Source organism: Anolis sagrei, chromosome 1, assembly GCF_037176765.1.
Source record: "Anolis sagrei isolate rAnoSag1 chromosome 1, rAnoSag1.mat, whole genome shotgun sequence".
Classification (NCBI taxonomy): Eukaryota; Metazoa; Chordata; class Lepidosauria; order Squamata; family Dactyloidae; genus Anolis; species Anolis sagrei.
In genome coordinates this window covers 229,612,581-229,640,220 of record NC_090021.1, presented here as the reverse complement: position 1 = coordinate 229,640,220, position 27,640 = coordinate 229,612,581, and the positions used below count along the sequence as shown (strand labels likewise).

The window sequence follows — 27,640 nt, the reverse complement described above, 5'->3', positions numbered from 1 at the left end:
ACACAACCTTGAACAAAAATAAATATTATTACATATATAGGTGGCAGTTAACAAACACTTCTGATTAAATAACACAAATGTATAGTTTTTAGTGGTAGGAAAATCATCTTAAAACATTGTACTTCCATCAACAATGACAATGGTATAGCTCCAATAGTAATTCAGATAAAGTATCTGTATACTTCATCAGTAATTAATAAAGCAGGATATTAATCAGTGACCCTAATTGGAGAGATAAATGTTGTCAGTGTTCAGAATATGAATTATTACAAGCCTAGCAGTCACTTGGCCAAAAATCTGTTCTTTTTCTATGTTCCATCTTTGTATGCACGCAATCTCATTGAAGGCAGGCAGGATAGGTATCACTCTGCCGGCGTTTTTCAGCTGTGACTCCCACCATCCCTACCACGCATAGTCGAAAGGCTGGGTGTGATGACAAGGCTTGAACAATGTCGCTGCTATCAGAGGTATTCTTGGAGTTGTGGTCACAGTGACGTCACACATACCGTCCAGCAATAACAAAAGAGCACACTCTGATAAGAATAATGCTAAAAGAGGAAGCAGTTTGCCAGCATCAACAGTTGAGTCTCTGCACTGGTAAAACTGGTTTCCCCAGTTGTAGAGACTCAAGCTGGGGGAAGGACAAGTATATGTCCCACAATCAAAGGTTGTCAGCGGTGAGATGATTCCCTGGCAAAAGCTATGTGTCGTTCTTACTTCTTTGTAATAAGAAGCAAGAAAGGTTATTTATTTCTACATATATATTTTTATTTTAAATATACATATTCATTTAAAAAACAATGAAACAAATCTATATACATGTATGTATATGGACATGGACCAACCCAATACTCCCTAACATAAATACTTGTATTTGACTATGCCCTTCCCTCCTCCCACCCCTCCCATTATGGTGACTTCCCATCCTTTGGGTTGGAGACATTCATATATAATTCCATTCTTCCTTCTTATTACATTGTTTTTCTATTCTTCTTTCTGGCCTAATAGTTATTAGTTATATAGATTTCCTACAAAGATTATAACAGATTAAATTATGAAGCCTTCTATAAAAACTTTTCCCTTTTCCCTTTTCTACAAAGTTGAGAAAGTCACGTTGTCCTTGATATTTTGTGTGCTTCTTTTCTTTGTTCATCATTGCTAATTGGTGCAGTTCTGCATTTTTTAAAAAAGTTTACAATCTATTCTTCTATTGTCAGGAGGTCTGCCTTCTTCCAAAACTGTACATATAATGTCCATGCTGCTATGCTGATGTAGTGCAATGCTTTATAGTTTAATTATTTTGTTTGTTTATTTGACATTCCCAATAAAAATAATTCAGGCTCCAATTGTATCTTTGATTTAAAAATTCTTGCAGTGTTTTTTGTACCTTGTCCCAGAATTCTCCTGCTTTTTTTACAGGTCCACCACATGTGGAAGAAAATTCCTTCTTGTTGGGTTGTTGTGTGTTTTTCAGGCTGTATGGCTATGTTCTAGAAGCATTTTCTCCTGATGTTTTGCCTGCATCTATGGTAGGCATCCTCAGAGGTTGTGAGGTCTCCTTCATGTTCTTTATATTTCCATCACTTGTTGTTTCTTCCCTTATACATTTTAGGAAGCTTTTGTTGAAGTCAGGTACCACCTGTTCATCATTTTATTTTATTTTTTCTCTAAGGTCATAGCACAAAATTTGCTCTACATCAATAGTGCACATTTTTGCCATTTGGCCAATTCTATGTTGTGCCCAACAACTCATACAATCTTTTATCAGTTCTAGTTCCATTTCCATATTCAGTAATAATTTATATATTTTTTCAATAAGGTGTTCTTCATTAGTACATAATTCTTTTTCAAATCCTGATTGCTCTCTTTCAAAGCCAATATTTTTACTGTCTAGTGTAAATCTTTCTTTCAGTTGCCTATGTTTGCACCACTGTAGGTGAAATCCTGTATCCATCAATTCCTCTTAGAGTTTTAAATCTGTATTTATCATCTTCATATATTAGTAAATCTGTGTATGTAATCCATTGCTCTCCTTTCTTCTTACCGAATTTGTAAAAAGCTTCTTCCATTGAAACTGATAATGGGATTTTTGGACATCATTTAATTTTGTAGTAGTTTCATATCTTTAACCTGGATTATATGAGTCCCCACATAATCTGGGAAAAACAAAAAACCTGGGATCAGATGCTGGGATATAGGGCCTGTCTGGAAGGGCCCTCAGATAACCCGTTCAAAGCAGATATTGTTGGATTTTCTGCCTTGATGTTCTGGGGGCCCTTCCACACACCCTATATCCCAGAATATCAAGGCAGAAAAACCCACAATATCTGTTTTGAACTGGGTTATCTGAGTCCACACTCAATGTGGGATTTTCTGCCTTGATATTCTGGGATATAGGTCTGTGTGGAAGGGCCCTACATATCATAAACAGGGTTCTTACTTCTCATAAAATCCCATGATTTCCCAGTAACTATATATGTGTATATGTATAGATATACTGTTCATATATTCATAAACCTGCCCTTTGTTCATGCATATGAGATTGTTTCCTTTTTCTGTGCATTTGAACAGAAGTGTTTGGTTTTATATATTAATGGATATCACCATTATTTAACACTAAAGAACCACTAGTACACGACACCATGCTCTTTAGTCTACATATTTTAAAGGAAGCTACTCCTGTAAATGGTTAGCTGATTACAGTAGAAAATACATCACATTCACTGTCATATTTTTTCTTTATGAGACCCTGGGTGTAAGCCGCTCTGCGTCACCTTTGGGTTGAAATAGGCGAGATAAAAATGATGTAAATAAATAAATAAGCAGATTTCTGTCAGATAACAGGTCTGCCACCTTTAGTCCGAGTACGTTTCTGTGCCTTCAATGGACAGAAATTCAACCACTAACATATAGTTGTTATAATGCTAAAATGCTAAGCTGCTTATTTTTTAATGTTCTGCATTTGTTAAAATGATGTAATCCATATCAGAGAATACGTGTCAACAATAGTACTAGCAGGGCCCCTTCTGTATAAGTTTATAAATGTAGTAGCCTGTAGATGCAAAAAAAGGCTGAACTACTAATAGGAAATGACAAATAAGAGCAATGCTGCTGTAAGTGGCAAGAACATCAGAAGCACCTGAGCCACATGCTTTTAAGCAGAAGTGTGGATTGAATATCCTATTGCAATTATAACAACAACAAAAAAGTTATCGGTTGACCAGATAATGAACTACCCTTGTGCCTTTAAAAGCTTTTCGATCTGTAGGAACCAGCAGGATTTTTTCCAGTTATAGAGATAATATCTAAATTTACAGATGAAGTGCCTGTTAAAGGCACAAGAACTAAGAATGGTTTAATAGAACCAGGACAGGTCTTGTTTCTTCCTACAAACAACTATTTCAGGGATTTTCATAGTGGGAAACTGGCTTTAAATACCATTGTGTATTTCCTTTCTCAAAGATAACTTACACTGGATCTACACTGCCATGTAATCCAGTATCTGATCCCAGATTTTCTGTTTTGAAATGGATTGTATGAGTCTACACTGGTATATAATGCAGTTCAACACAAATTATCTGGGATCAGATACTGGATTATATGGCAGTGTAGAAGGGGCCTTGGTTGATCTCACAAACTATGTAAAGAAGAGCAACCAAGGGTCCTTCTACACAACCATATAACCCAGAATATCTGCTCTGACCTGGGTTATTTGAATCCACACTACCATATATTCCAGTAAATAAATAAATAAATATTCCAGTTCAAGGCAAATAATGTGGGATTTTATTCAGTTGTGTGGAAGGGGCCTTTGACAGTCCTAAAGCCACCCAGAAATTATGTTAATTGCATGAAGCCAAAGCAACTCCTGGTGTTTGAAAAGTCCTGGGGAGGAAGTAAGAACAGGATGAGGATCCTTTTCAGGAACCAGGATGAGTTTAATCCTCTTTGACCATAGTCTAGTGACAGCAAGTTCCCATCTCTTTAGCTCCTATTCCAGCATCCTCATATTATTTGGCATTTGTCAGCAAAATGCTAACAGAGAGGCCACGTGAGAAAGAGCACCTTCAACAGTTGCCTAGAGAAGAATCAGTAGGTTCAGTTGAGCATGAAAGCAATTTCTTAAAACAGTGATTAAAAATACAGGAGCTCTTTTTCATGTGACTACCTAAAATGCTATTGGGTAGTTAACAGAGGCCCCATGTACACTGCCATATAATGTATTGTATGACCAGGGTAGACTCATATAATGCAGTTAAATGAAGTGCATCATATGAGTCTACACTGACCAAACTGCATTATATGGCAAGGCAGAGGGAGCCAGAGTGTTCTTGTGATCCAAGATATCTAAACTCTTAGAAAAACCAAGTACTTAGATTAAAGCCATTATAGACCTGTTTCAATAAATAAGCAGCAGCACAAATACTTCTGTTTTAAGAGGATTGTGGACTTGAGTTGTTAAGTAACCTTTCTTAGGTGGTGAAGAAAGGTGTACCTCCCTTCTGAAATTATTTCTGAAGTAAACTAGATCACAGAGCAAGGGAAGTGGAGAGAATATAGTCATGCTTACTGCTGTTTAAGTGTTTGAATGCAGCCATTGTTTCAAGGGCTTGTGCAGTTATTTTCCAAATAGCCTCTGCTCCAGAAACACATAAGGAAGTTGTAGCTGCAAGACATAACTTTTTGTCAGCCATGAAGTACTGTAAAAGTCTTTCCACACCATGCGCCAGACATGTTTTAAAGGCACTCCTTTTTCTGCAAAGCCCAAAAGTTTTCTCTCTGGAATTTATTGTTGAGAGAAGAAAGTCTTTGGGCTTTGCATAAGCCTCCATGTTCAATGACAGGATCCTCAACAGCTCTTAAAAGTGATCTGTGGTAGGAGACAATTTGAGAACTAAGTGTGTGTGTGTGTCTTTTCAAATATATCAGGAATTGCTGGGCAGCTACAGAAGCTCTTAGCTTAGCACTTGAGATCAAATACCTGGTGATATGTAGCAAATGTTTGTGAGTTGTGTCCATCCAGACTTCTTCTTTGCTCATTTTATTTACTATCTTAAAAACTCTAGCTGCTGGAAAGGTATGAGTGAAAAAAAATCCATCCACTAATACCGTTTCTAAAACAGCCGCATACTGTGGCAGCCATTCTGGTCAGCTTAGCTGCAAACATGTATTGTCTGAGTCTCAGTTCTTGGTGTTCACTTCAGAATGGTTCTTGTTGCTGGCTGCCTTATTTCATTATTCATATACTCTCTTGGCAAAGATAGCATACAATCCACCTACTGAACCATGCAGAAAGCAGAACAGAAGCCAAGATTGCCCCCTGCTGATGGGAAATAGGAGCGTGGAAGACAACACAAAAGTTCACAGGGATGGTAGCACAGTCATAATAGTGTGTCCGGCAATTCTTGTGAGTGTATCAGTTTCAATTGGTGAGTACTTCTGGTGTGGACATGCTGCTGGGACAAATAAGGAGGACAACCTGTTGATTCCTACCCTTCTTGGTCGTTCATCCAAGGAGAAAATGCAACTTGATCCCAACTACAACCATGGTTTCTTTCTGGAACGCCTGGGGGATTTGGGAATCGGAGGCATTGTGTTGCAGTGGTTCTGGTCATACTTCTCAGGCAGCTTCCAGATGGTGGTTCTTGGGGATAGCTGCTCCCCCAAAAAAGGAGCTGTTATGTGATATCCCCCATTCTATCCCAAATGCTTTTTAACATTTGCATGAAATCACTGGGAGAGATAATCAGTATGCCAATGACACCCAAATATATTTCTACGTACCTTCAAATACAGCCTTAGCTAACGATAGTGTGTTTCCTCTGAATGAATGACTGGAGGAAATAATGGGCTGGATAAAGAAAAACAAATTGAAACTGAATCCAGATAAGACAGAGGTGCTTGCCCTTAAGGGTCCTAACCTAGCACTGGAGGTGTCTCAAACAGTTCTGGATGGGTTATGCTCCCCCTGAAAGACTGTGTTTGCAGTGTGGGAGTGCTCCTGGATGAATCTCTCCAAATGTCAGTCTAGGTATACGTGACAGTCAGGAGTGCTTACTACCAGCTTCAGCTGAAACAACTGCTGCAACACTTCCTAGATTTGAAGAACCTAAATATTAGCTGTCATTTAGCTGTCAGAGCTCTTCTGGAAGGTCGTTTCACTTTGTGCATGCACTGGTAACCTCAAGATTTAACTTCTGCAAGGCGTTTTTCTTTGGACTAATGCTGAACCAAGTTTAAAAAATTTAATTATTTCAAAACATGTTACAGGGACAACTAGAAGTGAGTACATCACACCCATACTAAAGTCACTCCACCGGTTGGCAATTAGTTTCCAGGCCAAGTACAAAGTATTGGGTTTAACCTTTAAAGCCCTACATGGTTTGGGTCCATGCTACCTACAAGATCACCTTCTCCCATACAATCCACCCCAGACATTGAGGTCCTCTGAGGGGCAGCTACTCCAATCAGCCAGAACCCAACTGGCGACTAACTGATCTTTTCATCAGCTGCTCCACATTGTGAAACAACCTTCCGGAAGAGCTCTGATGGCTAAATGAGCTGTTAAAATGTAAGACACAACTAAAGACCTCTCTCTTCTGGCAGGCCTGTCAAGTCAATTTTCAGCCATGAATTTTAAATTTACATTATATTTGAAGTGTATTTTAATCTTTGTATCATGTAACGGTGATCCATGCAGTCATGCCGGCCACATGGCCTTGGAGGTGACTATGGACAACACCAGCTCTTCAGCTTAGAAATGGAAATGAGCACCAACCCTCAGTCGGACACGACTGGACTTACTGTCAGGTGAAAACATTTACCTTTGCCTATCCTGTATTTTAATATATATATTTCATAGTGATGTGTTTTAATATATGCATTTTATTGTATGTATTTTATGATAACGGGTTTTGACTGTAGGGCACCCCACATCCAGCTGTGAGGAGAGGCTGGTAACAAATTAAATTTATTATTTAATATTATTTTCATTACTCAGCCACAGATCACATGTGAAGGTAGCACCAATGTTCCTCCAAGTCCTAAGGGGGCAGAATAATGTGCCGGTGCACTTCAGGGTCCTTGATTTCACTCAAGGCACTGACTGATGGTACCACAGAAAGCTGGAACATAGATGGTTTGGTCATCGAAATGATGGGACTGATACCTCTGAAAGGAAGAAAAAAGGTCCCTTTGAATATTTACAAAACACCAATACAGTGTTAAAGAAAATATTTTTCTCAGTTAATGCCAATATCCACTCTGGGACTTTTAAGAAGCAGGACTTGTCAATATTGTTTTCTTTGCTCAGACCTTCAGAGAGGTGGGAGGAATGACCTTAAGGACTTCTCATGTCCTCTGTGGTTTTTTGTTTGTTGGTTTGTTTTGAGCAGCAGCTGACATGAAAAGCTTCTGGTCTGGCCCTCCTTTGCATCTCTGAGGTGCTGTTGCTGAGTTCAGAGGTTTAGTATTTTGGCGAATTCTTTGCTGTTTTTTATTTTCTATGATAGAATCATAGAGTTGGAAAAGACCACATGGGCCATCTAGTCCAACCCCCTCTCATGCAGGAAAAGCACAATCAAAGTATCCCTGACAGATGACCATCCAGACTCTATTTAAAAGTTTCCAAAGAAGGAGCTCCCACAACACTCTGAGTTCCACTGTTGAACAGTTCATATGGTCAAGAAATTCTTCCTAATATTCAGGTGGAATCTCCTTTCCTGTAATTTGAACACATTGCTTCTAGTCCCGGTTTCAATGGCAGCAGAAAACAAGTCTGCTCCTTCTTATGGCATCAACCAAGTTCATCTGTCTGTCTGTCTGTCTACCTATCTATCCTCATTCTAAAATCACATCCCAATGGTGCAGTTCATATATTTACAAGCCCCTACCCCATCTACTCACTTCTGAGAGTAAGGAGGAGGAAGTGCAATAACTCTGGGCCGTGCTGTCAGCACCACTTCACCACGACTGGCTTCCACCAAAATGTTCTGGATGGTATTGTCCAGCACCATCTCAGTCAGATTTGCGAAAGCTGGCATCCTAAAGAGAAAGAACGTAACAGTTCCTATAGTTTTGAAATACTATAACAGGAGAGTATCTACTCACTTCCTTCTTTTCTAACCCAGCAGTCACCATGTTGGCAAATAACAAAGCTCAGATCTATAAAGCAAAGAAACAGTGGCCTAAAAATATCTCCAGTTACAGCTGAGTGGCTGCCTTTATATTTTTGTCAGGGAAGGTAGCTGCATCCCTTAATGACACCAGAATATGAACTTTTGCCAAGAAGTGACAACTCCTGTTTAGAGATGCCCTTGCAACTAAATCACTAGCTCACCTGATGATGCATTCCTTCTGCTCACGGAACTGTTCCTTGCGAATAATTACACTTAGACTTTCCCGAGCATCCATAATCCCTGCAGGTGAGGCCTCTCCTCTGAAGTCTTCACTTTCCGTTCTACCCTTTGGGCTACCTTCAAGGGAAGGAGATGATATGGAGGTGCCCCCAGGACTGTGCCTCTGTTTAGCTGATTCTTCACACCAGAACTGACAGAAGTAGGGAATGGGCTCCACAAGGCTCCTGGTCACTGCTTCTTGAAACTGGGTCTCCTCCAACAAACCTCTGGAATATGAAGAGGGAATTGCCATTAGATTTAAAACATAAGGATGGCTCACCTTTATCCCCCAGTGGCGCAATGGGTTAAAGCCTTGTGCCGGCAGGACTGCTGACCAATAGGTCAATGGCTTGAATCCGGGGAGAGCAAGTTGAGCTCGCACTGTCATCTCCAGCTCCCCATGAGGGGACATGAGAGAAACCTCCCACAAGGATGGTAAAACATCAGGCATCTGGGCATCCCCTGGGCAATGTCCTTGCAGACGGCCAAGTCTCTCACACCAGAAGTGACCTGCAGTTTCTCAAGTCGCTACTGACACATACAAAAATCCCAACATTGCCCTCATCATTCAAAGCAGTAGAGATGTCGCTATGCCAGGTCTATGGCACTGAATTTTTTCTCAGGCATGAGGCAAATGTTGTGCAGATTAGTGTCCTAGCGTTCTGGGCTCAAAATCTTTTATGTGCAATGCCTGGCAGCATGAGTGGGGAAAATACTATAAAAGTGTGTATGCCACTGGAGGTAGAAAAGTATGAAATATGAATTGAGAGGCTTTCCCAAAGACTCATTCTCAAAATCACACAGCCCATCTTGCAAAAATTAGTTGCAGTGAAATCTCATGAGGGGAATGTGAGAAAGTCTTGTGTCCAGTGTTCATATGGACCAAAAAGGCCAAGCAAGAGATGCTTATTTTCCATCTACCCATAATGGATTGACTCCTCCTTTCCTGGAGGAGCCTGAACAAAGTGATGTTGATTGCAGTAAACCAGAGTAATGCAGTATACTTGGGCTGTGGGCCCCTAGTTTTAAAACCTTTCCCCCATGGGACTCACATCCTTGCCTTGGATGTTGCTGTCTTTCAGCCTGACCTTCCTGATAGGATTCTTTTTGAAACACAATGGGACAATCACTGCCTGACTACTTTGGAAGCAGAACAGGATACAAATGTGATATTTGTCCCATAACCACAGTATCTGAACCTCTATAGTACGGCAAGATATCAAATGAAGAAGTCACTTACTTGATCACTGTGGACAGCATGTCTGTTACCAGCTGGGCCTCCTCTTCTGTGCAGCTTCCTAGTTCTGACCAGCTTCTAGCTTTTGTAGGATATCTCTTGGTTTTGCTTCTGCCTAAAGATGCTGTATTTGTTGCATGGGTTCTTGTTGTCTTACTCTTAATCTGGCTGGAAAGAGAACAACAAGGGAAAGATAAATGTCTTTTCAAAATATGTACAAGTATTGCTTAAATCTGGAGTTAAGATGTTGTCCTTTAACTCAATTTCTTCAATGTTCTGTCATCACAGGCAAAGTGATCAAGGTTGTGGGATCAAGCCTTTGGCTAATAAATCATGCAGTACAAAGAATAATTAAGGAACATGTGCCATGACAATTTGGAATGGCTATGATATACAATTTCTGGATCATGGGATTGTAATGTTTATACTAGGAGGATTTTATGCTTTATCTGAATGTTTAAAATATGGATGTCTTATGTTTAATGGTTTTAATTGATTTTAAGTTAATAGTTATATGTAGTAATTAGTTACTATGAGTTCTTTGTGTACTTTATGTTGGCACTGATTTTTTCCCATTAGTATGCTGTAAACCGCCTTGAGTCCCCAGGGGTGAGAAAGGCAGTGTATAAATAGAGTAAATAATAATACAGTAAATACTGTAAATCTCAAAAATGGAATGAAAGTAATGAGATTGCTTTCTGTCAATAGTGCTTCGCATGTTGCCATGCCAATCTGACTTTCAGGCAGAATGAGGCAATTGTCTCAAACAGCACATTTGTCATTGTTGTGTTTTGGAGTGATGAGAGTGCTTGTTGGATCTTCTGCCATGAGTCAGAATATGTTGACTGGATTTGGTATTATACATTTTGAATTAGGTGGAAAAGGGGTACCAATTGCAATGTCTGGTAAGAAAATGGCTTGGGTTAGTCCTGGACTTTTATTTTCCAAATATACCATCTATACACGTATACAAGCTAATCCCATGTATAAGTTGAGGGCAAGTTTTGGGGAGCAAAATTATGGATTTTATATTACTCACAGAAAAGTTGAGGATCAGGAGAAAGCACCAGCACAAGTTAGTGTTTTCCACTTACATTACACTTGGAAGGAACTGCTGTTAGACACTAGTAACACAGGTGCCTAAATACCCCCAAGGTCCCGATCCCAACTCATTTTAAAAGCTAAGCAGGATCAATTTGGCTCAGGGATCCCCAATAAATATCAGGTGCTGCCAGCTATATTCCAGAGAAATAAATTGGCAAACGTATTATTTGCAGAAGAAAAGCCCATGTAATGCATGGTGTCATCGTAAGACATCAAGCAACTTGAAGGTGTGCACACACATATCCGGTGGTGAGCAAGAACAGAACTGAGATCTTCAAAGAACTGACTACAGAAAAAGGCTTACCGGAAGAGGAAATACTGGGGGAAGTCTTCAGGGTAGGTGGCCAAGAAATCATCAATTGGGTGAGACCTCGCCGTAACCCCTAAATGCATGAGGTAGGGCTTGGGGGGGTCTGGCTTGGCCCACAACATGCTGGCCTTTTTGTCCCTTAAGTGCCTCCTTTCACTTCGGCTGGCAGGGGGGTGAGGCACCTGGGGGTTCTTAATGGGGGGAAGAGTCTGTTGGGAAGAAATTATAAGAAGCTCTTCAGCGAGTGGTTTGGTTCCCTCAGGAAGCTAACTTAACTGAACAAAATTGTCACACAGGAGTCTTATGCACAAGCTAAATGTGAAGAAAACAAGTGAGGTTATGCAAAAGAGAACTGAGAGGGATGTCTGCTTCATATGCAGATGTACCTCAGCTAACAACTCTAAGCTACGAAGGCTGTTTACTACTACTTCTACTACTACTACATACTAGTTTGTGTACAATATTTTTCCCACACTAAGATCCCTCTGATGCTGCAGGGAAACAGTAACAAATGCTATGGAACATATTGGACACAATTTCTGTTGTTAACATTCTATCACAAAAATTGTGAATTCTCTATCAAAATACTAACGGTGAAATGACCATCCCTGTAACTCTCTGTCTTATTATCATCCCGAGAGAGATTTCAGTTTCTTTCATTTCAGAGATTGTAGAGAACTTAATACCTTGTATTTCCTGATCTCCGAAAACACCTTAGAAGCCTTTTCTGATTCCTGGGAGTCTGAAACCCTCTAAGCAAAGAGAAAGAAATGGTAGCAATAGTTACAGAAGGAGGAATGTTATGGCTACACTGTTGGATAAAGTAAAGTACGGTCAGTCCCCGAGTTACAGACATCTGACATATATGACTCCTAGTTACGAACAAGGGTGAGACAAGGAAGTGAAAGGAAATCTCCTTCTAGAAAAGGGCAATTCACTCCTGAAAGAGTTATCATGGGGAAAAAGTGTCTCAACTAGACCTTTATCACCAATCCTCCTTCTAAGTATACAGCAATTCATTGGAAGGGCTCCCACAAACAAGAGCTAATCAGGTTTGTGCGAGAGAACTTCCCAGATGTCTATGCCTCATGTTAACTGGCATGAAAGAGATTTTCCACCATGGGTGTTGCCCCACAGAAGAATTCAGTTGCTTGTAGCATCCAAAAACTATTTCTGGCTGGATCTACACTACCAAATAATGTAATTAAACTGTATTCTGAAACTGCATTGTACAGCACTGTAGATGAGGCCTCTGTCTTTAGATTTCCTATGCACATTCAGAGAATATATGGAGGAAAACAACTCAGATGACTGGAAATACAATTTTTATGATTTTATTATATGTTGATTGTCAGAAATATTAAAAATTAACTAGGCATTTTTGGTTACAAAAATTTGAGTCAAGCACTGAAAGGGCTAAAATGATGCAGTGACTTAGAGAAGCTGCAGTTCAATATAAACAGGTGTGCCTGTTGCTTAGTAACATCTAATTCTGAGAGAGCTCTCAGTGTGAGAGAAGCCCCTCTGTGTGAGAGATCACCTCAGTGGAAAGATAGGCCTCATTGTTAGTAGGCCTGATTGTGAGGTAGGCCTTGGTATGAGAAGGCCTTGTGTGTAAAGCTCCAGTGTGAAGGCTGAACTTTATTTGTGTTATGCAAACCTTGTTTTTGTAAATAGGGCAACCATATTATTATGTTATAAAGAAAATATTATTATGTGCCTATTGCTTAGAAATTTTAATGCAAATTATTCAAAATAATAAGCCAGTTATTGGAAATACAGGGAATATCCTGTGAACATCCAAAAATGAAAATTTCAAGTCACACATTTGAACACGACTGTATGTGGCCATTGTGCCAGTAAGGAATAGAACGTTATTTATTAGATACTGACTAGCTTCATATGATGCAACAGTTTTGAGAACAGATGAGTAAACAAGGTCTAGTGCTTGTGCCTCACTTCTAAATTATCTGGCAAGACAATACTCCTTACCTTTGAGGGTTCTTTTAGATTCTTCTTTGTATTTAAGTCTTTCTCTGTAATGGTGAATTCCACAGCCTGCCGTGCCTTCTCATTTTCCCATTCCTTCGTCTCCTTCTCATACTGATCTAGTGGGTGCTGAGTAAAAATCTACAGGGGGAAAAATTCTACAATTACTGCAGCACTCTAAGAGTTTGCACTCTTGCTCCTTTTCTTCTTCAATGCTATAAGAGCACAGGCAGAATTTTGCCTGTCTCCTGATAAATTAGATGCTTCCCAATTGAATCTGGTAAGCCAACTTAATGGAATTTTAGCTTTTATGGTTGATGTCAAAGCTTCTGATATGTAATATATTCAAGCAGTGTCCCTGTATCTGAGTGATGAAGAAAATATTGTCTCAAACTATTGTCTCCAATACAGATCCTCACCTCACAGATCAAATCCACATTGTAGAAGCATGGGCTCTCACTGGCATGCAGTGTGAGAACACATTGGATGCTCTCTCCAGCTTGCACAACTCCACTTTCTGGACTGATGTTCAATACCTTGGAGAGAAAAAGCAACACATCATTGTATATTCAGCAATGCATTGTGCTTCCCCATCAAATGCCCCAGACATTCAAACTATTAGGAGAGGAGGCCATGTGCATTGCGGCACTTGAACATTTCAATGGGAGAAGCCACAACATTAGAAAACAGGCCAAATCCAAGTGTCACACTGAATCAGTGGAACTTAGAAACTTACCAAGCTCCTATTGATGCAGTAGCTTATTCTCGTTGGAACTAACAACTAGATTTAGATCTGTGTATGTGTGTACAACAGATTCGGCCTTTTCAACCTGCAGCCCTTCACATGTTTTGTGTCTCCAGTTCCCAGAGGTCCTAGCCAGCTTGTTCAATGGTCAGGAATTCTGGGAGCTGAAGTTTAAAACACTTGGAGGGCTGCAGGTGTAAGAGGCTTGCAATAGATCGTTGCAGCTGGTATGTATTCAGAAACTGTTAATGTGAATCCAGAAACCATTGTGTCCTTATTCTAATTATGCCGCAATCCTATTCGGAAGACTAGTTTGCAGATTGGTAGTTCCTGAGTCAAGAACTGGGTAAGCTACCAGCCCAAGATGGCGTTGCACTCTTACAACCATGACTGTCACAGGAGACCCTGGAGTACTTACTGGGTTGGTGGCCTAAGGCCAGCTCAGACTAGTCTGCCAGCTACAGCCTTCTGTGGAGAGGGATAACTTGGCCATAGAGTCTATTCACTGAGTCTGTGTAATTTCCCATTGCATTCTACGAGGGGTGCCCTTGAAAATTAGTCGGAAACTGCAGCTGCTGCAAAATGCAACAGTGGAATTGCTGACAGGAACATAATACAGAAGCCACATTACATCAGTTTGAATATGTTTCTAATTTGAATTCAAGGTGCTTGAAATGACATTTAAAGCTTAAGATTCAAGGTCTGCCAGAGGGACCCTCCTCTGTGTCCCATCAGACAGAGCATATATGGGAAACGGCCTTCTTGACTGGAGTACTACACTTATGGAACTCCCCCACTGGATGCTGTTAGATGCACCTAATAAAAATATAGTTGTTCATGAAAGCTTTGGAAGCCTTCTTTTGTTCTTTTAGAGTATATTCTGCCATTCCCGGAGAAGTTGCAAATTAATTAATTGGTTTTACAAAATAAAACCCTCTACATCTTATTTCAATTCATTTAAAACTATTTTAAGCTGTCTTTTAATTTTCCGGTTGTTTATGATGCTTTTGGGGCCCCTGGTGGCACAGTGGGTTAAACCTCTGAACTGAACTTCCTGATCTAAAGGTTGGTGGTTCGAATCTGCGGAGCGTGGTGAGCTCACACTGTTAGCTCCAGCTTCTGCCACTCTAGCAGTTTGAAAACATGCAGATGTGAGTAGATCAATAGGTACTGCCTTAGCAGGAAGGTAATGGCACTCCATGAAGTAATGCTGGCCACATGACCTTGGAGGCATCTATGGGCAACGCCGGCTCTTTGGCTTAGAAATGGAGATGAGCACCACCCCTCAGAGTCGGACATGACTAGACTTAACATCAAGGGGAAACCTTTACCTTTTTTTACTATGCTTTTAGACTTTAAAAATGGGATTTTAATTTTAGACTTGTCAGATTTATTGTACAACATTCTGAGGTCTTTGGATAAAGCACAAGATATAAATATTTAAATAAAGTGTCTAATAAGAATTACAGTAAGCCAGTTTGCCAGCTATCCTGTCATAGTCAGACTAGAAAGACTAGAAAGCTTTGAAGGAGACAGATGAGCTTGGAGATCACCAAGGAAAACCAAAAGCAGTGAAACAGATGGAGCTTACCACCATGGAATTTGAAGTGCCAGCGCGCCAAGCAAAAATGATAGCCTCATTTTCAGAGGCATTGTTGAGAAAGAAAAGGCGGCTGCATTTGCTGTAGACTGGGATGTTGCCAAGACAAATCCGAGGCTGTGATAAGTACACTGTCTGCAAAGAAAACAAATAGTTGGTGATCCCCTAGGTTAACTGGTTGGGAGCCTTTTTCTTTCTGACCCTCTGAATGGAACAAAACAAGCTAACCCTCAAGTGATACCTAGTGTCAGCAGTGAATGGCAATTCATGCATGTACTACCATATGTATGAAACTTAATTTTAAAACAAAGTCATACAAAAAAAAATCATTGTCCAGTTCAAGAAGGAGCATAAACTTTACGAGCATCCTGTCTGATAAACAGTATCTTAAATACAGATGCTATCTCATGTTATCAACTCTTTCCCACTGAGAGACAGTAACATAGAAAGATGGAGTAAAAAGAGAACTGATGTAAGAGAAGTGAAAGGTTTAGCTGAATTATCCGAAGCTTCACACGGACAGCTCAATTTGAAATTCTATGCTCACTAAAATGTGTAAAAACATTGGCAATTTTGATAAGAAGAGGTGGAATTGCCAACTTATTATCACTTAGAGTCACGATAAATATGCTGTCAAAGAAGAGCTGAAACCTCACAAAAAGAATAAATTTGTGAGCCTCAAAATAATGCTCCATATGGTTATATTCAAATCTTCCCTGCTACCAAATATTTTGGGGTTTCTTTGTCTGTAGTCTAGTAAATAGGTTTTGCATGTTTCAAGTGCACCAAAATTTCAATAACTTGAATGCTTCCACATTGTGAAACCTCCAGCTATGGCACTGACCCTCATATTGCAGGCATTTGGAGCTTTTTGAAACAGGCATCACACCTTATCTGCAATGCCTTTAGATGTCCCTAAGATGCTATTGAAGGACCACAGTATGTCATTACAGTTGCCCTCTCTTAAAATACTGGTCAGACCAGTAACTTTCAACACTTACCAGACCAGGCACTGTTAATTTAGCAGAGACTGGTGTTGTTGTAGAACACACCACTTTGTCAAACTGTGCCGTCTCTCCCATAACAGAGGGATCAAAACCTATTCCTTGGAAGGTAATCAGAGCAGAGTCCCCTTCGACGATGTGAATGGGCACCTCCACCTAGACAGAGAAAGAAAGAGAAGAATGTGGAAGAATGTTGCTTTGTGGGTTACATTTTGGCATTTACCAAGAACTGCTCTTTTTTGGAACGCAACAGCTATAATTAGATATCATAAATGATTAAACCCTTCATCTAGTCGCTGTCTTGGTAATAGATCTCTCTGGCTCTTTTAATTTTTTTCAAGTGTCAAAGAGCAAGGGCATCTCAGGTCAGCACACAAGCAGTTTTTTATGCCCTCTTCTTATTCCACATGGAAGTGCTTGTTCCTGAAGACAACAGCCTTACCGAGTACATTTTTGCTTCCAATGGAGAAAATATCCATTCAGTATGGGCTGTTAAGCCTGGCCCAATCTCTCCTCTTGGATTTAGACAGGTAAACACTGCATGCTGGTAATTCTGTTCTTGTACTTTCGTCAGAGCATCCACCTGGATTTCATACACAGCAATTGTGGAACCTCCATTGTACAGTTCATAGATCTGGAAGAAGAGTTAAGCCAGAATAATTTACTGTACTGGGTAAGAACTGGGCAACTCACACATCCCACAAACATCTCTGCTTGGCATGGCTCCTTTTTGATCATACTCCAAGCAGTCCCTTCTAAAAGCTTTACAACTACATTCTGCTGGAAGGGTTATTTAGATAATCTTAGTGTTACTCCCCATTATAATTCAAATGCTGTTTGTCAAAGCAGGAAGACTGAGAGAGTTCCAAGCATTTCATTATTTTGTATGATTTGATGTGTCTGTACCTACTTTGAGGCATTGAATATTTGCCTTTTTACATGTAAACCGCCCTGAGTCCTTCCAGGGAGAAAGGGTGATCTAAAAATATGTTGTTGTTGTTGTTTGAAACACAACAAGAAGAGTCCACAGCAAACAAGATCACTCTGCTGGCTGTTGTATTGGATCACACATTGGACACTTCCCAAGTGTCTAGGACTGTGTGATGTATTGGTGAATAGTGCATGCAGATCCCAGTAAGATAGCCTTTTGCAGCTGACAGATGGTAATTTTGTCAGTGCCGATATGTTTAAGTGCAGGCCAAAGTCTTGTGTTTAAGTGCAGGCCACCCAGTGTGCTGATCACTATTGGGAGCATCTTTACTGGCTTGTGCCAGAGTCTTTGCAGTTCAATCTTAAAATCCTCATATCACAGCAACGATCCATACTGTGTTTTTTAACACGATTGTGAGGTCAGGAGTATTGTGCTCCAAAACTCTGTCAGTGTGAACTAGGAAGTCCCAGAGTAGTTTGACGTGTTCATTCTCTGTAACTTTTTCAGGCTTGTGATTCCACCAGTTCTTTGTTGCAGGCAGATGGTATTTGTGGCACAAGTTCCAATTAATCATCTGAGCAACAGTGATATGCCTCTGCTTGTAGTCTATCTGCGTGATCTTCTTGCAGCAGCTGAGGATGTGATCTATTGTTTCATCTGCTTCCTTGCAGAGCCTACACTTGGGATTTGTTGTTGACTTTTCAATTCTGGCTTTGATGGCATTTGTTCTAATGGCTTGTTCTTGGGCTGCCAGAATCAGGCCCTCTGTCTCCTTTTTCAAAGTTCCATTTGTGAGCCACATCCCTGTTTTTTCTTTGTCTATTTTGCTCTCATTTTTTCCCAGGAACTGTCCATGGAGAGCCTTCTTTTGCCAGTTTTCTCTTCTGATCTGCATTGTATTTTTACAGTATTCACTCTTTGTCTTTTGCACTTGAGGCAGTTTTCTACTATTGACTTTCTTCAATGTTAGTTCTTGACTGCCTTTCACATAATCTGCCAATGCATGTTTCTCTTCTTCTACAGTTTGTTTCACTTGCAGAAGCCCTTGCCTCCTGATTTTCTGGGCATTATTATTATTATTTCCCTAGCATGGGCAGATGGGTACTGCCTAATCCTGCAGGGCAATGCCTCAAGCCAAATCTGAAATTTTGCATATCAAGTCAAATGCAGGGTTGCAGGGGTAATTATTTTAAAAAGAACCAACAGAAGAAAAGTACACCTTTTAACCATTCTAGGCCCTGCCACTTATACAATGCAAATGCTACTCCAGCAGTGTGCACATGCATACACACCCAAACACACACATTATTTCTGATATCTGGGGGAAAAAACATCTTAAGGTGTGCTAACTTAAGGGTCAATTAGTAAGTGATAAATAAACATAAATAATAAACATTATTTGTATACCACTCTATCTTCCCGAGGGGACTCAGGGCAGTTTCCAACATAGGTAAAATATTCAATTGCTGAATGACACAAAACCATACAAAAATAAACATTATAAAAACATGAACATAAATCCTATAAAAAGCAATCACAAACATTTAAAACCAGTATCAGAATTTCTCCATCAAGTGATAAATTGTTACATCCACCCAATCTAAGAACCTACCCTTCCCTGCAAATTCCTCCATGCCTGAATTAGCTTTGTTAAGCAATTGTGCTAGAAAGCCTGTTTGCCTGATTGTTACCATTCTCACATAACCTGCTCCCTGTCTCCATCACAGCATGATGCTTCTCCAGCAGGAAGTCACCCTAGATTTCAATAGCTTCTGGTCATTTGGTTCCTCTTTCTCATTCCAACACGGTTAGCTTTTGGTTTTTAATGTCTCACCTGTTTGGGAGGATCATAGGTGCCAATAGCAATGGGTGTGAATATATGTTTGGTTGAAGTGAAGTGAATATAGCGGCACTCTGGCTTCAGTGTCACACCAATGAAATTCAGCTGCAGGTGCAAAATAAGAAAAGATGGGAAGGGAAAGGACAGGCTGTAGCATATCAGAACCACCCAGTTAACCAACATACAAGTGTTTACATCAACCCCATAGGTAAATCAGAGAGAAGTGTATCAGCGTGAAAGGAAGAGCTGTGAGCTTCATTTGGAAAAAAAAGTAATAGAATAATTACACCTTCAGTAAACACTGTTGGTCATCTTCAAGGATTCTCTTCAGTAAAACCCTTGCAGAAAAAAATTCTGGGAAATTCCCTTAAGGGCTTCCTGCCACCTGGCTAACGAGGATGCATGCCTTCTACCAGTCAGGAACCTTGAACATATCCCCTCCCAAACTGGGCAGCCATCAAGACCTGTGCCAAATGAGCTGAGCCAAAAGAGTCCATCCAAAGGCTTTGCATAAAAGAACAGCTAAGCCAGTGTTTTTACAGCCTGTTCAATAAACTGGATTTTTAGCTGACAATGGTCCCTACAGGGAGGGAAAGAATAAAAATAAAAGGATGCTGGGAACACAGTAGTTTCACAGGAAATCTTGGGAGGGCATTGAGAACCAGCAAAGGTTCAGTGGGGCATGAGAGAGGTGCCTACCGAAGCATAAGGGGAATTTGAATAACTGGCAAGCTAAGAGAGGGCTGGGCTGGGCTGGGCTGGGCTGGGCTGGGCTGGGCTGGGCTGGGCTGGGCTGGGCTGGGCTGGGCTGGGCTGGGCTGGGCTAGGAAAAGCCACTGAGATGTATAGTTGAGATCAACCAAATGATGCCAATCCTAAAGGTGTAAACAGCCATCTAGAGTAAGTAGTACTATGAACAAGCTATGTCCATGAAAGAGTTCAGAGATATCTCTCAGCAATTTGCTGCTCTTTTGCTGTCATGATCTCTTGCTTTCAAGATGCCACTGAATCTTCATGGAGTCTCTCTTCAGTGCTTACACTCTAAGATTTAGGTCCACACCTTACTGTGCTTCTAAATCCAAAGACGCTGTGCAGCTATTCTGTATTTTTCTCCTTAGCATATTTCTAGTATTTTTTAATGGAAGAAACTATGGAAATCATGAAAGATTACAAATTGAAGATACTATCTGTATGTCCTGTGAAATTCATGATTGAGGCGATATAACTGCAAAGTAAAAGCCTCACTTGGAAGAAGCTCTTATGGGCCTACAGTTTCCCACCTCACATAGTTTACTTCAGTTGTGAAGTATGCATTAAGTATTTCTCACAATCACCACCACCATTTCATGCTTTACAACTGTGTTCAAAATGTGTTATAGTAAAAACAACATTTAGCATCCTTGATAATATGGTTTTAAAACACAAAGCAATTTTAAGATGAGATCAGTAATCATGAACATAAATCTCTCCATGGCTAACTTTGTGGCAAAGTCAGCTGCAGTCCAAAAAGGTGAATACAAAATAAAGCATGTTGCCTTTCAAAGTGGCACAAGGCATACTGACATGGCTCCCCGAGTAGATAATGTTTGTGTAGAACTGAATTGCAGTTATACAAGACAAAAGGTAGGCACCCTATATAGGTTTACATGCATTAATTGTGTTAATTTACTGTACATATAGCAGCTTGTTAAACATAAAACAACTCTGAACCATCTGCACATCTTATTTCTGCAGGGCTATCATCTAGTCCTCCTTAATTCCTTCTTTCCAACTCCACTTCTTTCTTGGATTCCAATTCTAGTCATATTTATCTGTAAATCCCACATAACCCATGCAGAGTACCTCCACAATGTAAATAACCTGCAGGTAAGTGTCTGGTATTTTTCAAATACTGCCTTTGGAGAGAAGAACCTAAGATTCGCCAATTTTTCAGTAACCTGGTGGTAAATACTTAGTGTCAGGCTACTAGGAAAAACAATGTATGGTCAGGAAAAGAGCAGGGAGGGCAACCTAAATTTCAGAGCTTGGATGTAATAAATCATAAAAGTTAAAGTCATCTGTTGTGCTTCTTTCATAGGTAATGAAATTATATAAAAGTAATTGAACAGGTGAGAATGAAGTTACTTTATTGGTCAAGGAATGATTTCAAATTCTTTTTAGGTGCATTGTTGAGGCATTTTGACAGGAATGTTTCAGGCTTTGTGCTATTTTCTGATTTAAAAAACGAATTTTTTTTCTGGCTACGGCCCTGCATTAGACCCATGCCTTTGTGAAAGGCCTAGCTCTAATGGGCTATGGGCCCTGTGTGGACAGGCCCACGGGAAGTCCTGGGACTCTGGGGGCCTGTCCATGCATCCATCTCATACCTTTTGGACTGCTGGAGCCCAGAGATGCAAGAAAGCCTCTGCCCCCCCCCCATCCTCCCCCCCCCCAAAAAAAAACCTCAAAAATAAAAAGGATAGTCACCAGGAGCCATTTGGCTTCGCCTCCTATCTGAAGGAACATACCAATAACGCCAAAAAGAAGGGGAACCCCAAATCCCTCCTGACTCCTTTTTATTTTTGGGGGAGGTGGGGGTTGGATGGGCACATGTCATCCCAAAAATATTTGGGATACCATGTGGATATCCAATGGGCAGAGCCCATGTTTCCCCCCAGGCATGTGTGAATTTAAACCCCCTTTGGAGCAGGTTTCTTAAACCCGTTACAAAGTGGATTTAATGTATGTGTGGAACTTCAGTATTCCCTAAAGCTTGAGAAACACTGCTTTAGGGAATACTTTCCATAAAATGGAAAGTATAAAATGAGAAGGGGCTGGATTACATGTTCTAGATTACTCATATGCCTGGCTCTCAATGGTAACAATGCCTGAACATCTCTACCCAAAATCATACCAGAATTTCTCGACCATGAGAAACCTTCAGCAAGACTGGAAGCCGGTCAGTGCCAATGAAATCATGTCTGGCAAGGGAAAATAAATGTGCATATCAGAAACAAACACAGATGAAATCATTCCAAACTTTGAGCTGGAGAATCCTATCTCAAACAATAGATTAGGGACAACTGATTTCCCTGCTAAAGAGCTGCAGTGTTGCATAAAGAGCCTCCCGGGCACAAGGACTGCCAAGTCTGGATGGGAAAGAACAATGCAAAACCCATTTAGAATTTACATCAATGCCATGTTCCAAATACAGGACATTCAAAATGAATTTAGAAGAGAGCAATATTGTGACATATTCTGGAACCCAGAATATGTCAGAGTTGGGGCAAAGAGTCCTTGCTCTGCCTGAGTTTCATACTTACAGAAGGCCTATAACAGTGCCCCAACACAGAAGATACTGTACATAGTGGATGCTGTGCTGATGGGTCCTAGTTAGAACAGAAACAGCCTGACATGTCAATTAAAGATCACTTTTCATACAGATAAGGAAGAAAGGAGTGTTTGTAGCTACCTGTGGGATAAATATATGGTTTGCTCTTCACCGGGAAGAAGCTTTCTTGCCTTGGGAGAGACAGTAAAAAGCTGGTTATCCTGGATCCGCATCTGGTGCAACTCACTGGGGTCAAACTCTGCACTTTCTGCCCAGTATTCCACATCAATCTTCTGGTCAGAAGGAAACAGAAAGGCCCTAGAAGACAGGCAGTGGAAGACAAAAAGGAATTACAATTAAACAAAGAATTAGAATTAATTAGTTACAATACTTTACAATTAGAAAGCAAAGTGAATAAAGAGCTGATGACCAGTAGAGCTGCATGCTTGGCAATCATGAGCAGTGCTTCATATACAGGCAGTTACAGACAAGCTAGGTTCTGTAAGTTTGTTCTTAAGCTGAATTTGTATGTAAATTGGAACAGGTACAATTTTGGGGGATTGGTGACAAAGCTTCAGTGGAGACACCTTTTTCCCATGCTAACGCTTACAGGAGTTAATTTCCCTTCCAAGGGGTAGATTTCCTCTCATTTCCTGATGTCCCACTCCCATTTGTAACTATGACTTGTACATAAGCCAGATGTTTATAACCTAGGGACCGTCTGTACTTGGTGCCTTAAAAAAACACAGTTTTGGCAGCCTATATAAATTATGAAAACTTTGTATGATTTGTCTTGTTTTGCAAAATTCTGCAGTGTTTACTGCTTTCTCCAAATGGTTGTGGTTCTGCTAGTTGAGGAGAGAAGCAAGGAGCTTTTTAGTTAGTGGAGCATCACCCCAGAGCAGGGTAGTTTAGCCTTATTTTTGGCTTCTGAAAATTCAGTAGACATTGGGTATACTTGCAAGATCTTTGCAGATGTATAGGCCACAAATGTGCTTTCCATAAAATGAGATAACAAGCACAGTCTGCATTCCTTACAACTCCTGATTACAATATACAATTTTTGTTATGAGCAGAGTAGGCGAAGGAATCACAAGAAATATAAGAATCCTACTAGTAATACAAACAGATTTAGTTTATCTGCATACCTTTTATCCAAATGTATGGGAAATAGAATTTCACTTTCACTGCAAATTTTCCAGACATCATGTTTCCACTATGAGGATACTTGTATGTGCTCTAACTTGTATGTGCTCCAAGGCTACCCCAGTTCCTGAAATAACACCCTTGATAGTGTTAAGATTCTCACTACCTGCTCGCAGAAGAAAAACATGAAACTACAGGACTATTAGAGCAATTCCCTGGTGAGAAACAATGAGGCGCTAACTCACCAGTTCACAGGTATTGTCCCGTTGTTTTGAAGCATCAGCACAACCACAGAAGGGGCACATCCAACAGGAGCTGCACCAAAATTGAAATCCAGCATGACAGGAGTGTAGACTGGGGGGATCCGCTCAACACTGCACGTTGGAAGGAAATGAAAGGTTAATAAACTGATTGAGGAAATGTTCCCTGGTGAGGCTTTAAATACTAGAAACTACTTTTCCCAATGCATTGTTCGCCAGAGAAGGACAGGGAAGGAACGTGTCATTTTAGAAGACCAAAGATTTATACCTGTGCCTTGTAGGGACTCTAAAAGTGAGCTCCTGGGGTGTTGGCTCTCGTTCCAGGTACTGGTTCAGAGTATCCAAAGAGAAAAGTCTCCAGAGGTGCAGCTTGCTGATACCACGGGCACTGCCTGTGCCACAAGCATCAGTGATACAGATAGACGGATATATGCCTGATGCTGTTACACAGCAAACGGATCGCTTTTCCCCAACAGGTATTGTAGCTTGGGTGAAGATAACAACACGCAAATGAATAAATGAAGGCAACAGACTTAGTAGTTATGACTTCATTGATAAAAATTAAGACACCTCCAGACAGTAATTGGGTAGTGTAATAAAAATCTTTCCCCAGTTGCTTGCAGTCCACGGTTTGGATCCTGTCTATTTACATGACCGCATCTCTCATTATGAACCTGTACAGGGCCAGGGAGGCCCTGCTCTCGATCCCACCTCCCTCACAAGCGAGGTTGGTAGAGACGAGGGAGAGGGCCTTCTCGGCAGTGGACTCCTGACTTTGGAATGCCCTCCCCAGGGAAATCAGACAAGCACCCACCCTTGTAACATTCAGAAAATAATTGAAACCTGGGCTGTTTAAGCAGGCTTTTAATAATGGCTAAAAGTATCAACCACCCTATTGGACAGAATTTTTAATGGCTATTAAAATTATAATTTATAGCCTGGATACTCTGATCATAGGAATGGCTGGTTGTAAATGGCATTGCATACTGATTTTAGAGAGCCTCGTAGTCTTTTAAATTATTTATTTATTTATTTATTTATGTTTACAGTACTGTTATACGTTTTATTAATTGATATGTGATTATTGTCTGTGTTAGATTATTTATTGTATTTGTTTGTTTTGCTGTAAGCTATCCAAGTCCCTCCAGAGAGAAGGGGCGGGATATAAATAAAGTTGTTATTATTATTATTATTATTATTATTATTATTATTTCCTCAAAGCAGTATTTCAGATGGAGGAACAATGCATTTTTCTAGCACTTAAATAACAGTATGCACATTCCTAAGGAAGATGTTTCTGAGAGAGTTCTCCGGGACAACACATGCTTGAAAAGAGCAGCCTTTAAATGGAGATGCTTGAGATTTGTTAGACAAAGACATAGGACAAGCCATACAAGATGGCAAACTGATAGAAGCATTTATACCACTGAAGGAAACCATTCACTTTATTTATTTACTGTATTAATATACTGCCTTTCTCACCCCTGGGGGGACTAAAGGGGTGAGAACATACATACCCAGGGCAAAAATTCAATGCCAACATACAGTACAGTGTTCCCTCACTTATTGCGGGGGTTCCGTTCCAGGACCCCCCACAATAAGTGAAAATCCACAAAGTAGGGACGCCATATTAATTTTAATATTTATACATTATTTTATATATTATTTTCTTACTCACACTTCCTTACCCGCCTCCTGGCCCATCCCAAGGGCGCCTGCCTGCCTCCCTGGCCTCTGCAGACCCCTGCAAAGCCTCTGCAGCCATGCAGGCGGCAGCAGGCCAGGGAGGCAGGCCTTCCTCACGGCGCCTCAGGCCACCACACTTCCAGAGTCCCTGGCCTCCACTGGACATAAATGTTTTATATTATATATTTTTATTAATATTTTCAAAAACCCGCGAAACAGTGAGTCCACTAAAAGCGAACCACTGAGTAGCAAGGGAACACTGTACACAGAGAAATCATAACTAATTACTACATATAACTATGAACTTAAAATCAATTAAAACCATTAAACAAAAGACATACATAAAATTTAAACATTCAGACAAAGAATAAAATCATCCTAGTATAAACATTAAAATCCAATGATCCAGAAATTGTATACCATAGCCATTCCAAATCATCACTGCACATGTTCCTTAATTATTCTTTGCACTGCATTACTTATTAGACAAAGGGCTTGAACCCACAACCTTGATCACTTTGCCTGTGATCTCCATAACACCAGCTCATTCTGCCTGCCAATTCCCCTGCACCAGCCACTTTCCATTATGAGTGAATAGCACAAGGCTACTTTCTTCTCAAACCAGTCTACTGTTTGTAGATAGTTTATCACAATATTATCAGTGAACCAGACACTGCCACAAAGGTTTCATTACTGCCAAAGATAAAATGAGGCTTTAAAAAACTTCATGACCCTAGAGAAATGAGGAAGCAGACCAGCCTTAAAAAGCTTATGCTACAAACTTCCTTTTCTCTGTTTGTCTCAAAGGTGATACAAGATCGCTTAGCATTTTGTTCACTTGTGAGGGAAAGGAAAGTATGGACGCTAGTACCAGGCATTCAGTTGAGATGGCTAGAATAGAGGGTGGTAAGCAGTAAAAAAAATCCCTTTTTAATTCACACTCCCAAAAACACCCTTAAATTCCACTGACTGTGTACTATTTTGCCCAGTGTAGTATCTCCCCCTTCCCTACTCTATATAATAAGTTTGTTTGTGAAGGCTGCCCTCTTACCGTTGGGAGTAGAAATGACATAACTGATTGTCCAGGCGTAGTGCAGTTGGCGGGCTGGTTTAAGAGTTGCTCGCAAAAAGATCTTACCCCGAGCAGCAACTATTCCTTTGTAGTGGTCAAGAGTGATTGCTTAGGAGAGAGGCAAAAGAGATCAGTGTAAGCATGGAAGGAAGTCTTCATTGTGCTATGAAGCACAAAAAATCTGCACTTCCTTTAAATACCTAAGGGGTCACTGGCAACTTCTTCTGGGTCACATGGTCCCATGATCATCTGCTCTACGTTGAGAACATACTGTAAGGAGCAGGCCCCATTATTAAATAATCTCACTTCACAAGACTGTGTGCTGCCAACCAGGATGTTGCCAACATCCACCTGTTCTTCTTGTGCCTGCAGCCAAAATGTAACAGAAATGAGGTCCATGAAGTAATACAGACTGTAGGTATGCCATCCAAAGAAACTGGTATTCAGAGAAAATTGCAGATGATAAGGACAAGCAAGTAATCTCAGTCAGGTTAATATTCAACCCAGGCTATCAGGGAGAGGCTTTGAAGCAACACTAATTGGGAAGACACATAATCACTCGAGTCCAGGCCCTCACAAATGCCAAGGTGTCATCAGGTGTATAAACACTGTAGTTTTACAGTTTGCATTCTGCCCTCTTCTAACATGGTCAAACCATCTAGTGCCCTGAATGGCATAACTTACTGTTAAAGTGCCAAATGATCCCTCTCCAATCACCCGCAGGATATAGCGGGTGCTCTCTGAGGTCTTGTCGTTTGGTGGATCTTGTTCTCTCCACACTGTCACCCAACTTCGCAGAAGATATTTGGTCTGCTCACTAGGAGTGAAGGTCCAAGTTTGGGCCTGAAATCACACATAGAAGATCCCGAGAAAGAGCCAGAGCACTCTGCCTTTCAGGGATGCAAAATCTGAATTAATATGTTATTAAAGAAAGATACAGAGGACCACCTCCAAACAAACTGGTTTTTTTTTCTCACACTGCCTATGCCTTCCCTCATTCTCACATCCAG

General features: G+C 40.5%; 1 protein-coding gene across 1 annotated transcript in view; it reads right to left on the bottom strand.

The window, feature by feature from the left end:
* Positions 1-6,865: 6,865 nt before the first annotated feature.
* The window catches only part of CFAP65 (cilia and flagella associated protein 65), a 36,920-nt gene continuing 16,145 nt past the window's right edge, over positions 6,866-27,640 (bottom strand). The window contains exons 13-31 of the mRNA XM_060773269.2: positions 27,315-27,473; positions 26,831-26,996; positions 26,610-26,738; positions 24,141-24,357; positions 23,858-23,986; positions 22,608-22,784; positions 22,050-22,116; positions 19,151-19,261; positions 16,828-17,019; positions 16,383-16,541; positions 15,373-15,516; positions 13,456-13,572; positions 13,040-13,177; positions 11,734-11,799; positions 11,042-11,256; positions 9,637-9,801; positions 8,339-8,623; positions 7,906-8,043; positions 6,866-7,170 (exon numbers count right to left, since the gene is read on the bottom strand). Coding sequence (XP_060629252.2) covers positions 7,044-7,170; positions 7,906-8,043; positions 8,339-8,623; positions 9,637-9,801; positions 11,042-11,256; positions 11,734-11,799; positions 13,040-13,177; positions 13,456-13,572; positions 15,373-15,516; positions 16,383-16,541; positions 16,828-17,019; positions 19,151-19,261; positions 22,050-22,116; positions 22,608-22,784; positions 23,858-23,986; positions 24,141-24,357; positions 26,610-26,738; positions 26,831-26,996; positions 27,315-27,473 — 2,901 coding nt within the window. The 3' untranslated portion in view covers positions 6,866-7,043. The remainder of the gene's footprint in view (positions 7,171-7,905; positions 8,044-8,338; positions 8,624-9,636; positions 9,802-11,041; positions 11,257-11,733; positions 11,800-13,039; positions 13,178-13,455; positions 13,573-15,372; positions 15,517-16,382; positions 16,542-16,827; positions 17,020-19,150; positions 19,262-22,049; positions 22,117-22,607; positions 22,785-23,857; positions 23,987-24,140; positions 24,358-26,609; positions 26,739-26,830; positions 26,997-27,314; positions 27,474-27,640) is intronic.